This window comes from Molossus molossus, unplaced genomic scaffold, assembly GCF_014108415.1.
Source record: "Molossus molossus isolate mMolMol1 unplaced genomic scaffold, mMolMol1.p scaffold_m16_p_5, whole genome shotgun sequence".
NCBI lineage: Eukaryota > Metazoa > Chordata > Mammalia > Chiroptera > Molossidae > Molossus > Molossus molossus.
Window position 1 is genome coordinate 38,640,268 of NW_023425388.1, and position 13,124 is coordinate 38,653,391.

Below are 13,124 nucleotides of genomic sequence, written 5' to 3' on the forward strand. Positions count from 1 at the left end.
TGGTTTTCGTCACTTTCTAATTCATTTCAACAAACATTTGAGGACTTCAGTAAAAAGTTTTTGTAAAGATTTCCAGATAACGTAGGTTCATTGCTCTGTTGGCTTCTTTGTCTGGTGATTCTGAAATGTTTAATACTCAACACTGCCTAGCATGTATAGTATTCTAAACTACATTCATTAAGATTTCGTTATTTTTTACTTATTAGGCCTTAAATCAGTCAGGATTACTAATTATTTTTAAAAGTCCAAATTATATAGTAGTTCCTATGGAATACAATTTACTGACTACAAATAATTCTTGCCAAAGAGGTTCTTAACGTGTTTCATGAGCGTATTTGTCAGTCATACTTGTCCGTTTGCAAGAAAATAGATTATATTATGAATCTCTATAGTAGTTATTTCTATATATGGATATTTTAAAATATAGTTTAATTCAAAATTTGTAGAAGTAGAGATAATACAAATTTATGGTATTTGGGGAGAACACTAATGTGTGAAAGAAATAAGATGGTTAGTGAGATCCACTATTGGTGAAGAAATATGTGTCTTTTTGTTCCTATAGCAGAAGGTCCAGTTTATCTAGGAGGCTGGTAAAAGCAGTTGAGACTAGTGGTCAGCAGCAAAGCATGGGCTCCTCTAGTCCCTCTCTGTGGGCAGCTGCACTCTTAGTGCCAGTGGCCAACACTGAGTGTGTTATTTGGACAAAGGCAAAGTTTAAACTGGCTCAGAATCTGAACTATTTTATTTTCCTTCTTGGCTTCCAGGGATAATCCAGGTCAGTGATTCCCCACCTTTTCAGAGTTTTAACACCCAATCTTTCATTGTTATTTAATTTCTTGGAGCATATACCTACATTTTTTAATGTGTTTTATCTTAACACATATACATATGTAAATATATCTTTAATTAAGGAGAGAATTAAAATTCATTGATTTCGAAAATATAAGAAATCTTCTAGGGACCCCGGGGTCTCACCTAAAGTTGGGAATCACTGATAAATACTCTGCTTAAAAATCTAGATGCAATTTAAGTTTCAGGCAGACTAGCAACTTGAGGGGAAAGTTTTCTTATTAGGAGGAAAATGTTTCATATTTTCTTTCTCCCTTTATTTAATTGTGAATCAGACACAGCTTCCTGTTCCATTCAGTCATGTGCAGACTTGAAAGTTCTGAACTTAGTTCAGTTTTTATTTAAATGTTCTTAAAACAGACTTCCTGATCGCAGTGTTCGGCTGAGGGCATGAGGGCAGGGGACTGGGCTCTGGCTGCACACTTGTCCTTGAATCCACAGAGACGCAGGGAGGTTCAGGATGCTCTGATGTCTTCTTGTTAGTCAGCTACAGGAGACTGGGAGAGACGAAACCAAAGTTGGTGTTCCCGCCCTCAAGGATTTAGGGGGTCTAGTGAGGCAGGATATTGTAGAAGAAACTACTAAAAAACAATTTCTCTGCAGGCTTATAAGCCATTGTAAATGCAATTCTCTACAACTTTCATTTTATCCATTATTTAGAACTTTGAATGTATCCCTATGCACAAAAACCTAAAATTGCAGTTCAGTAGAACATACAGCACCTAAAATCTGGGTTTGGGGACTCAGAGATTATGTGACGCAGAAGTAAGGAAAGGAGTTTATTAATTTTACTAATATTTATTGAGCCCCTGATGATGTTTTATTAACAATAATAGAGCAACAGCTGCTGTTTACTGAGGTCTTTCTATAAGACCAGGTAGTTTAGTAGTTGACTTACATACATTCTCCCAGTTACTTATCACACACGTCCATTCTCAGAATAAGAAATTAAACAACTAACATCAGAACACATGACAAACAGCCTTTGGGCCTCAGATCAGCTCTGGTGACCAGGCTGCCCTTTGCTGGAGGCAGGACACTGCAGCTGGTGGGGCTCCTGTTCTTCCCTGGGCAGGAGACAGGCCCAGATGCATTTCTGCAATGGGGACATGGTCCTTTTTAGTCACCTCCCCCACTTCTTAGTTTCTCTCTCCTCTCATTCTCTCTCTTCCCCTCTCTCTTCCTTCCCCCTTCCTCCCATACCCCTCATCTCTCTCATCTCTCTTACATCTCTCTCCCCATCTCTTATCTCTCATCTTTCCCTCCCTCCCTCCCTCTCTTATATCTCTCTCATCTCCCTTCTCCCCTCCTTCCCTCTCTTTTGTGTTTTCCATCTCGCTTTCTCTCTGTCTCTCACCCCCATCTCCTTTCTCTCATCCCTCATTTTTCATCTCTCATCATCTCTCCTACTACCCTCGTGCTGAGAGGAGACCCCAGTGCTGCACTCCCCTGTCGAATCCTGCAAAACACTCTTTTCCCCAAAGTTCTTTGCTCCCTTCCCATTGTCCAAAACCAGTTTTCTCAGTGAAGCAGGCCTCAGCATGCTTTGAAGAGGAAAGCAAATGATCAAACTTCTCTTTGCTATCTTGTAAAGGTCTTACAGTCTCTGATAATCTATTCAGAGAATCCCGTTTTTCTCATTTTTGTTTAAGAAGGCAGTGAATTTTAATACCACAAAAGGCTTTCTAATACCAAGCAATTTAAAAAGCGTGTTAGAAAAATACATGTTCTGGCTCTGAACTGAGCTGATCAGCTCTGTCTGCCCAGGCCCCATGCAGCACCTGTGTTTCTTAGCTGCCATGTTTCTTCTCTACTCTTGACCTCAACGTTCGTTGCCTCTTAGAAGTTGTATCCCCAGAGGAACTAGGGCACCATGTGGGTGTAGAGGTAGAGGTGGAAGGGGAAGGTAGCTTTGGCTATTTGTGAAAATGATTTATTAATAGTGGGGGGGGCTTTGTTTATAGTTGAATTGTATTGAAACTGGTTTGTGATCATGACTGACCAAGGAAATGCAGGAGCTATTCAGGGTTATAGAACAGCACTAGCATAGAGATTGTATTTGAACCAAGTGGATAATTTATTACTTATGTCTGTGAACAACTTTCTCTAATATCTTATTATTATATTTTAGGCACCAATTGACAATGGTTCAAAAATCACCAACTACCTTTTGGAATGGGATGAGGTAAGAATATTTTCATATTCATCTGAAACACCATTTAAAAAATAAAATCCCTGAACAAATACCATTTTATATTTTTATTCCATTTTAAGATTTGCTAAACATGGGGAAAACAGTAAGTAGAGAAAAGTTTAAGCCAATAGCTATCGACTGAAATATGAAGATGGATTGAAGTAGTGTAAAGAATTGTGCATTAAAAACTCTTTTACTTGGCTTATTTACAAGAAGTGTTAATGAAAGAAAAGGCAGGGTCTTAATTATTTTGGGGTCCCCAGTATCAAGCCATTCATTAATTAGTATTAAAAATGGATTGCTTTGTCATCTTGACTGAATTTGAACACACGTGTGCACTTCGGTGTTACACAGTGGGGCGCCCTCTGTGAGAAAGTGGAGCAGCACCTAGAGGTCTCACTCTACCCATGTGTAACACCCTGTGGGGTAGAACATCCTGTAACAGGTGTACCTCCTTTGCTACTTCTGTACCCGAGGCCCTTGGAGTGGTAGTCATGGTGGAGTCTTTTATCTTGAGGCTACGCCAGACTCAATATTGACCAAGTGCATTTCTGGTCTTGCTAAGCTACAAACAGATCCTCGGGCAGGAAACAATGTAGAGGACTTTCATTTCTGAAATGCAACTGTACTTTTTGTATCTGTACATTTTAATTCTATTCATTCATTTACCCTTGCTTTAGTCAGTTTTTCTGTGATTGAGCAAACAGACTGGGGATTTTAAGAATTGAAAATCAAGTTACCTAGTCTTTGGGACTTAAATTTAGGGGGATTGAAAGATTTAGAATACAGGCTTAGGCTTAGACAAAAAGTAACTTGTCAAGCATGGAAAAAGTATTTCAACCAAATGTAAAATGAAAATCAGATGAAATTCTCACGATGAAATTTTGATGTGGAAAGGGGGGTGCTTCATCACTTTTTGCAGAAGCGTATTTTGCCATCTGGGTTGCATCTGAACAGTTAGAGTTTTAGTTACCAAAGACAACGATCTTTTGTTCTTAGGATCTTTGTGAATAGTTCCCGTGTATAGACTGGTGAAATCTCAGACGTAACTGTTACGTTTTACAGATTAGGTGGATTTCATTTTAAGGTGGTTTGATTGGAAAGTGAAACCACCTCTGTGGCCCTTGTGGCAAGAGATTTTTATAGGCAGTCAGGAAAGTGGGAAAGGAAGCTGGCTGACCTGTGAGTACATAGTCGGTGTCTTCCCATCTCCTTTTCCTCCCTAAGGCTGAGTGAAAGTGGATGGAAGTCTGTTACAAATGGGTTGCTTTGTTGCACTCACCTGATGGTTTTGTTCATATTTTGAAGTTTTATATTGAGATAGAGTTTACTAGTAAAGAGGAGGCCTTTTTGTTTGTTTTTTTCCACTTCAGGTATCTGCTCAGGGCAGAGAGAGAGAGAGAGAGAGTGTGTGTGTGTGTGTGTGTGTGTGTGTGTGTGTTCATGTGCGTCTGTGACCTTCCTTGTGTTTTTTGCTGCTTCTCTGCCTGATAAGTAATGTCAGAGAAGTTAAGTACTTGAATGGGAAACCTCCAAGGAAATCCCAGGTGCTACAGGATATAGTAGTGATGACTCAGTTGTTGGCGTCCTTCCTTTTGAATCTGAACTGGAAGTGTCCTGGCATGATGCTGGGAGGAAATACGCTGCAGCCTCGGATGAAGTGGAGAAGCTATTTCTGATGACCATTCATAATCGATAGGACCCACTGTGGCCTAGTGATTACAAAATATTAAATGGTTTGTTTGTGGCCTTCCCCTGTATTTCTCCTACTTATGCTCCTTCCATCTTTTCCTTATGTTCACCTTAATTCTACCTTTCTCTTTCTCCTCTTTTTTCTCTCCCACCTTGTAATCCCTGCTGATGAGCTTTATTAGAGATTCAGGTTAATTGACTCTCACCCACCATAATACTTTTGCCAACACAGGAATTCTTTTAGATTTTATGGCATAATATTCACCTTCTAGAAGAACTTCTGGACCTCAAATTCTGTAAAGTACCACTTAAAAACAGAGGATAATTGGAAGAACACTATGATGAAGAGATGTGGATTCTGTTCCAAGTTTTAAACCAGGTCCCTTGACTTCTGGTCCTCAGTTAGCCCATCTGTTTATGTACACCTATATCACTTACACTATCTTAAACCTGGTTACTGGGATTGTCCCTCCTGACTAGAGACTATTTTGGGATCCTTTTCACTGTTGTTTGGCCCATTTATTAATCATTTCAGCATTTACGGAGCATACGTCTCACTTCATATACATGGCATGTGAATACTGTCGCCTTAGGGATCTATGACGGGGGAAAGATAGTGTCCTTTTTCTGATAGCTTTAAAAGCTAATGTCATGCTATCCTTCTATACTTTTGAGCAGATATAAGGAAACAGATTTAGCCTCATGCTTCTCAGATTGTCCCATTCATTAGCTTCTTTGCTTTATGTTGTATCTTCCTCCTTTTCAGTCTCCCTGAAAAGATTAAAAGTGGTTCCGTTGAGTTTCCTGCAATGAGCATATAAGCAATGGTAACCAGTTTGCTCCTGCCAACTGGTTTTTCAGAAGTCAAGTTTCTAACAAAGCAGTCTGCCAGTCTGTGTTTCTGAAATCTGCAGCTAAATTGGGGATCAGCAGGCCTCTTGGGGGCAGCTCACTTGGGTTGGTTTTTGGTTCCACATTCCCATGCATTCAGGTGTTGTTTTCAAGGACGAAAAGCAGAAAACATCAGACCTACAGCAAGTGTGAACACACGAGACTCTGGCTATCCCTCTGACACCTCTACTGGTAGTTTTCTGAAGCCAGGTGCACCAGGTACCAGGGGCTCTTTCCAGGCCCTGTCCTAGTGGGGTCCACTGGGCAGGAGTGTGGGAGTGGGTATTTTGCCAGGGTCACTCCCCCACACCCAACCCTCTCCAGAGCTAGAGCTCTCTCCCAGGACACATGTCCCAGGGGCTGTGGAAACAAACTTAAAGGGCAGCAATACTGCAGAGTGCACAGAGAAGCAAATCACCACCTGAGAGGGAGATGGGTACTAGTCAGCCTCCGGGAAGGTGTGTTCACCAGTAGCTCCCTGCCTGTTTCTGATCTGGCACCTGGTCTGAGGATTATAGCCTGCGGTGAGGTGGTCCCATTCATGTGTATGCCACCACTAATGTCTGGGTGTCCCCATGTTTTTATTACAATGTGACAGCACTGGTTAGAGTTCCTGGGGTACTTTATTCCTTTACGCAGTGTTTAATCAATAAAACAATTAGTGTAAAGTTTTGCAAGTGTCAGTAAAATAAGAGCACAGGCATTTACTCCAGCTGTCAAGCCTCTGAGAAGACCTTCGTGAATGAAAGAGCAGCAACAGAGAGGCCAGTGAGTACCTGGCCTTTATTTCTGCTCGGACTGGGACTGCTGTCCTGAGTTGACCTGGGGAAGAGCCACCTTAATCAGTAGCGAAGGTCTCTGAAGGCAGGGGTGGGCCTTAATGAGGAACAGAAACAGAAACATCACAGCACAGGAGAGAGCTCACAGGCCACCTCTCCTAAATTCATTGCCATTGAGGTCCCATCACTGTTCTGTGGAATTCACTTGGAAATCACTCACTGAGAGTTCAAGAGGGTTAGCTGCCTGCTTTACTCTATTAACAACTGTAACTAGGCAATCCCTTAGTTTTTAAACCAATGTGAGAAGTAACTGTGACTTTGAGATGGTAATGAGCAACTAAAAATGGAACGCACAGGTGTCCTTGGCTTTTCAGCCATGGCCGTCAGTTTAAAATTTCCCCTGAAACAGATCAGTTTTCATAACTTGGAAAGGTGTGGCCTTTGCTGGCCACATCCCGAATTGTGCCGACTGAGATGAGTTGCAGTGTTTAGAGCCTTGGAACCTGCAGTCTGGCCCCAGAGCTTTGGAGATCTCCAGCCACTGTTTGCTGCTCCAGGAAACTCCCTGTTACGAGCAGCCGAGCAGAGGCCATTTTCAAGGCAGCTTTCCACTTGACTCTTGGGAGAGTCTTCATTGCATTTCGGCTTCTGTCTGTTCACAGTGTGCCCCTGCCCCCGTGTTTAATGCACACGTCATCGTTACTCTGAAGGCTGCCAGAAAACAGGTCTGAAACCTTGTGATGGTTTCTTTCTTCTGCTAGACTAGAGTATTACACCTAGTGCTAATTTAAAAAGCAAACAACAGCAAAACTTATTTATGAATTGAGTTTTAGTTTAATCCAGAATTATGAATAGGAGAAAAGCTTCTTACGGCTTTAACAGTAAAACAATGCTTAGATGCTAGATTTCTCGTGGAGATAGTGCTTACAGCTCACTAGCTCGTGGGCCACCAGAGCTGGTCCCTCTGACCTGCCCCAGCCTCTCCTCGGACACTCTTCCAGGCAAACTTGGCCCTCAGTAGATGACCCAGTAGAGATGGGGGTTTTTCTCTAAAAGAAGCTAAGTGGGAAGGATTGAGGATACAGAGGCCTCTAGGGGAGGGATGGGCTTTTATGAAAAAGAATTAGGAACCTCTGGATGGATTTTCACACAAATGCCTGCCTGTCCAGTCTGTTTTGGGGGATGGTAACCTGGCCTTTTTCTTGAAAACTTGACTAAAAAGGCAAACTTCATGGTCAAATGGGAACTTTTTTTTTCATTTTAGAAAACATAAATTCCTTAAAGGAAGTATTTATGGAATTGTGACTTGTTGTGAGGCCTGCTCTCAGACATTGTTTTGAAGCATGCCTTGCAGCAATACTGACGGACTGGACAGCTACTCAGCAGATGCTGCCTCCTCCGGTCTCACTGTGAGTCTGTGGCATGGATTCAGACCCATGACATGTATCCATGCAGTGATGTTCACCTAGAGAGATACGGATTGGTAATCTCTGTTTTGTCTCTAACTAGACAAGCAAGTAGTGACGGGCTGGACAGTACTCAGCAGATGCTGCCTTCTCCGGTCTCGCTGTGAGTCTGTGGCATGGATTCAGACCCATGACATGTATCCATGCAGTGATGTTCACCTAGAGAGATACAGATTGGTAGTCTCTGTTTTGTCTCTAACTAGACAAGCAAGTAGTTTAACCTCTAAACCTCAGCTTCTCCACTTGAAAAATTATATCATTTATCTCAGAGGTAGGTTAAGATGGAAGGAGATTCAGTGTAATGATTATGTCATGTCACCTAAGCACAAATTAAGACTTGGGGGAGAAAAACGTTAACAGAAGGACTGAATGAAAGGAATATGACATTCTTCTGTTTGGAACTTAAACAGGAACCCTGATGTTAGTGTCTCTGGTTTGCACTAAACAAAAACGGATGTCAGTGCTATATATAGATGTTCACTGGTCATTAGCTTAGTTTCTGGACATGACATGTAGGGAACATGTGAAATAACCAGAAAAATAGCTTTGTGAGAATGTGCTAGTGGAGTTCCCAAAAATCTTCCTCACATGTGACTCAGCTAGCCCAAAAAGGAATTTCACATCTGGCTTTCCCTGTAACTAATGAGCCAACACAGCTGTAAAACACAGTGGACTAAAAATAAAATAAAGACTATAGAAATCAAGGGATGTATAATTAGAAATAGAGCCAAAGAGGCCAGCAGCAGGTAGAACCCATGTGCCCCTGGGGAACTGTCATCAAGCCAGGTGCTGCTCTCAGTCCTGCTGCAGAAACCTCTGTGGCAGGCCCTAGACCAGAGGTTCTCAACCTGTGGGTCGCGACCCCTTTGGAGGTCAAATGACCCTTTCACAGGGGTCACCTAAGACATAACAGTAGCAAAGTTACAGTTATGAAGTAGCAATGAAAATAATTTTATGGTTGGGGGTCACCACAACATGAGGAGCTGTATTAAAGGGTCGCGGCATTACGAAGGCTGAGAACCACTGCCCTGGACGGTCACTTCTTGGACATCTAGTTCAGGAGGAGCCAACTTCACTCATTTTAGGGATTGAGCTGGCTCCATAGGAGGTACTTAATAACTTTATTGATCAGATAACTTTAATTTAGATATTGACTAGTTAGTATTGATAATCTTTCAGATTGTTTTTTGCCCTAGTGAATTTGCACATGACAACCACCGTCCTCAGAGGAGACTGGAGCGTCAGAAAGCTCAGTGACTGGGTCTCACAGAGGGGTTGGGGAGAGCCTCCCTGAGGACAGCGCAGTTGACCCTCCGTCAGAGGTCCGCGCTGCCTTCAGTTGAGCGTAGCAGCCTGTGGAGAAGCCAGGAAGGCCTCAGATTGTCATGCTTGGTTCCAGCTGGAAGGAGGCGCCTTGGGGCCTTGGCTAGATGGCTGGACTAAGCCCATCCTGCTCTCCGTTCACTTACAACTAGTACAGCTGCTGTTCCAAAATCACTACCTTGCTCCTTCCTTTCCTCCCCTGGGACAGTCTCAACACGTCGATGGTATCAAAGCAGTTGACATTTGTTGGAGCACCACATGTGAAGAGATACATAGGAAGATTGTTCGTTTAAATCAGAGGACCTACTCATCCTTGCCTATTTCAGGTAGCTAAGCCTCTCTCAGTAATAGAAAAGACTAGTGTGCTAGGGGATAAAAGGAATACAGTATTTATTTAGGAGCCTGTGACCACAAACTATCCCACCCCTTTTTCTTACCTTTGAAAGTTCCTCCGAACCGGAGTGCTCAGTAAAATGAAAGAGGCATCACTGAGGGGAGCTTGAGGTTTGGCACAAGGAACTTTCGAATACACCCAGATGTGGAGAGTCTCCACCTCTCAGTTGTGAACCCTTCTTATATATGGTTATGCTGCACATACATGCTCTTTTCTTTCTCAAGCCAGCATTTATCTTTGATGTTGCCTGAGGTCAGCCAGTGCTGGGACAACTTCTAAATATAGACGTCCTAGCAGACTAAATCTTCGAGCCTGGCAGTGGTTCAGTTGGCCAGTACAACCTTATTTTTATTTGATTTATCTTTGCCGTTTCTGACAGGTTGAACTATGCCTGTTACAAAGAGTGCCCAGCCCAGATCGCTCAGCCCGTGTCTGGATCCAGCAGCCTTAGGCCACAAGCACATGACAACTGATAATCAAATTCATGTAACTTATTTAGCAGACAGTTATCAAACCTGGTCAGAGCAGACTGAGAAGGCAGCCGGCGTGGCTGTGAAAGAGCCTGTGAGAGAAGGAGGCCGATGGAAGGAAAACGCAGCAAGAGTGGAAGTGGCGTGACCAAAGGGAGCCTGCCCCCCCTTGATTCTGGCGCCCTTGTGCTGGCCGTTCTCCTTTTCTTGAGCCAGAAAGAGGAACCGGAAGGATAATTTCCAGCCCGTTAATTCAAAGTAAATTGAAAATATCAGTCAACTTCATCTGTTAGTGCCAGTTTTGGAAATACCAGCTTCCAGGGTCCCTAGTGCCAGGGTAATTGGAAATGTTAGCCAGAGCAGCATCCCCGGTCTAGAGAATTACTCCTGGCAGGAAAACACTGTAGCCGGAATTAATTGGAGTATGTGTGAGTTATATGTTAGCATTGGCCAGGGATGCACTAATTCCTTAACAGGAAAACAACCCATTTAGTTGATTCATCTTCCCAAGTATTGAGGACAGCTTTATAAAGATACTTAAATTAATAAAGAAGAAAACTGACTTAAAAAAGATTGTTTTACAAATTAAAAGTTACTGTTAATTCTTTTTTATTTAATTCCTACCCAAGGATATTTTTTCATCGATTTTCAGATAGAGTGGGAGGGAGGGAGGGAGAGAGACAAACAGACAGACAGACAGACATCGATGAGAGAGACACACATCAATTGGTTGCCTCCTGCACGACCCCAACCAGGGCCAGAGATCAAATCACTACCAAGGTATGTGCTCTTGACTGGAATCAAACCTGCAACTCTCTGGTCTGCAGGCCTACGCTCTAACCACTGAGCAAAACCGGCCAGGGCACTGTTAAACATTTTTAACTTTAAAAATTAGTTGCAAATTACTCAAATTCTTTTCATATACTTAGATGCCAGTTTTCATATAGACATACCCACTGTAACTTGATTTCTCTAGTGGAACGTTTTCCCATTGTGTTTATAAACAGATACCAAAGAGAGGTTACAGATGGAGGCTCTTTGGAAAGTTTTTAATTTGTTCACTCCTGTGGCTTTGGGTTATGCCATACCTGAACCATCCTCAAAAGACTGTTGCATGTCTGTATTTAAAAATCTCCACAGTCCTCTACAACTTTGAGGATGGCATTATGAAAAATCTTAATTCAGTCTAAGATATAACTCTGTAAGATGAAGTAATCTTATTGCCACTGATTAACAATTTTGGTTGATCTTTATAATCAGAGAATATGGTTATATTTTTATCTTCTACAAAGATAATTTTAAAAATCTCTTCAGAGAGGCCTTACTTTGGTGGATGGTTGTGAGGGGAACGGCATGTACAGAGTGCATGTGGGAAGTGGACGTCTTTATTCAGGCACACGTTACACATTTGTGTACTTAAGAGCACACTTCTGCTTCCTGCCTCCTGGCTATTTGTAGTGTAGGAGGAATTTATAAAAGTTTACTTCATCAAAGAAAAACTTCATACTATAAACATATATGGACACCAAAATAGAAGAGTGTAATATTGCATAACAAATTACCTCAAAATTTATGGCTTACTGCTGTCTCTTTCTTATGCTCCTGGATTAGGGGTGGGAATCTGGACAGTACATAGGTGGTGGTGGGGGGTTATCGTGTCTGGGTTCCACAATTGCTGGAGCTTCAGCAGGGAGGGTTCACTGGGGGCTCATATCTTCTGGTGGGGTCTTCACTCACAAGTCCAGTGTTCATCAGTGACTGGTAGGACCTCATCTGGGGCTCACTCACAGCATGGCAGCCAGTAGGGAGTCAGAATTGCAGAAGTTAATGTTCCCAGGGAAAAAACAGAAGCTTCATCACCTTTTCATACCTAGCCTTGGAAGTCACACAACTTCATATTCTCTCGGTTACAGGTGAGTCACAGGCACACCCACATTCAAGGGAAAGGCCTATCGATTTTACTCCTCAATAGTAGGGTCTCAGAGAATTTTTGGACATGTTCAAAATCACCACCATGTGACACAGGCCTTCTTGACTCTTATTCATGAGAAACCATTCATAACTATTCTTTTCTTTATCTTTGTATAGCACATATGGTATGTTTGAGTAACTATGCTGTAAGAGATGAGTCATGAACTTTGAAAGTACAGTATAACTCCTTTTCCTACCCCTGCTTCTCTTCTGAATGTTCTGGATAGAAGGAGAAGGAAGACATAAATGTATCCCCAGAAATGGACTCAGACCCTGGACCCAGGGCAGCTGCACTGCCAGCAGGGCATGCCTCAGTGACCGCTCTGCTCAGTTAGCAGATGGGGAGCTCACTACCTGTTCCGTGGTGCACTGGAGAGGGACCCTGAGGTGACAGTGCTCCTGCCTCTGCCTCAGCTGTTGCAATGTGAAGTAGGGCCATGTGTGCTGCTCCTGTGGACGACTCAGGACATCAGCAAAGTTTTTAAATTTGGGAGGGGGAGATAATTAAGAAATACATTATAATTTTATTTAACAGCTAATTTTAATTAAATTATAGATTAGAAAGTAATGGAAAAATATTCAAGTAGATAATTAAAGGGCAGAAGATAAAATAGGAAAACGGAGTCTATGTCCCTCAAAATATTTAAAAACTGTTATATTTATAATTTAACTCCAAATAATCATTTTAAGCAATGAAGTAATGTTTGGTAAGGTTAATATCTTTGTCCCTGTGGTTATTAACACATCTTGAAAAATGTTTCCAAGAGTGAGTCATTCTCTCCTCTGTAGCCACATAAGTATATTTCACATTCTCCTCCAAGCTTCTTTCCCTCGTCCCTGCTGTTCCGAGATTGGGACCTTTCACAGTCTGACAAGAAGTTGGAGGTTAGTGACATTCTTCAGAATTTAGCAAGAACTTTGTTGAATCCAGAACATCTGGATTCATTGTTTTTTAGACTTATAACCAAATGCATGGCCCTTCTCAGAAGTGAATGAGAATGAGGATGGAGCAATGGAGAGGCAGATGCTGGCAGATGCATGTTATAGGCTGGGCTTTCCCCCAAAGCTGGTGACTCCCTTAGGATGTGAATCTAG

The 13,124-nt window shown here is 42.2% G+C and overlaps 1 protein-coding gene across 5 annotated transcripts in view; it reads left to right on the forward strand.

The window, feature by feature from the left end:
• FNDC3B (fibronectin type III domain containing 3B) overlaps window positions 1-13,124 on the forward strand; it is a 337,457-nt gene that overhangs the window by 255,450 nt on the left and 68,883 nt on the right. For all 5 annotated transcript variants that reach the window (XM_036243400.1, XM_036243404.1, XM_036243403.1 and 2 more), the window contains one exon: window positions 2,981-3,034. In XM_036243400.1, coding sequence (XP_036099293.1) covers window positions 2,981-3,034 — 54 coding nt within the window. The remainder of the gene's footprint in view (window positions 1-2,980; window positions 3,035-13,124) is intronic.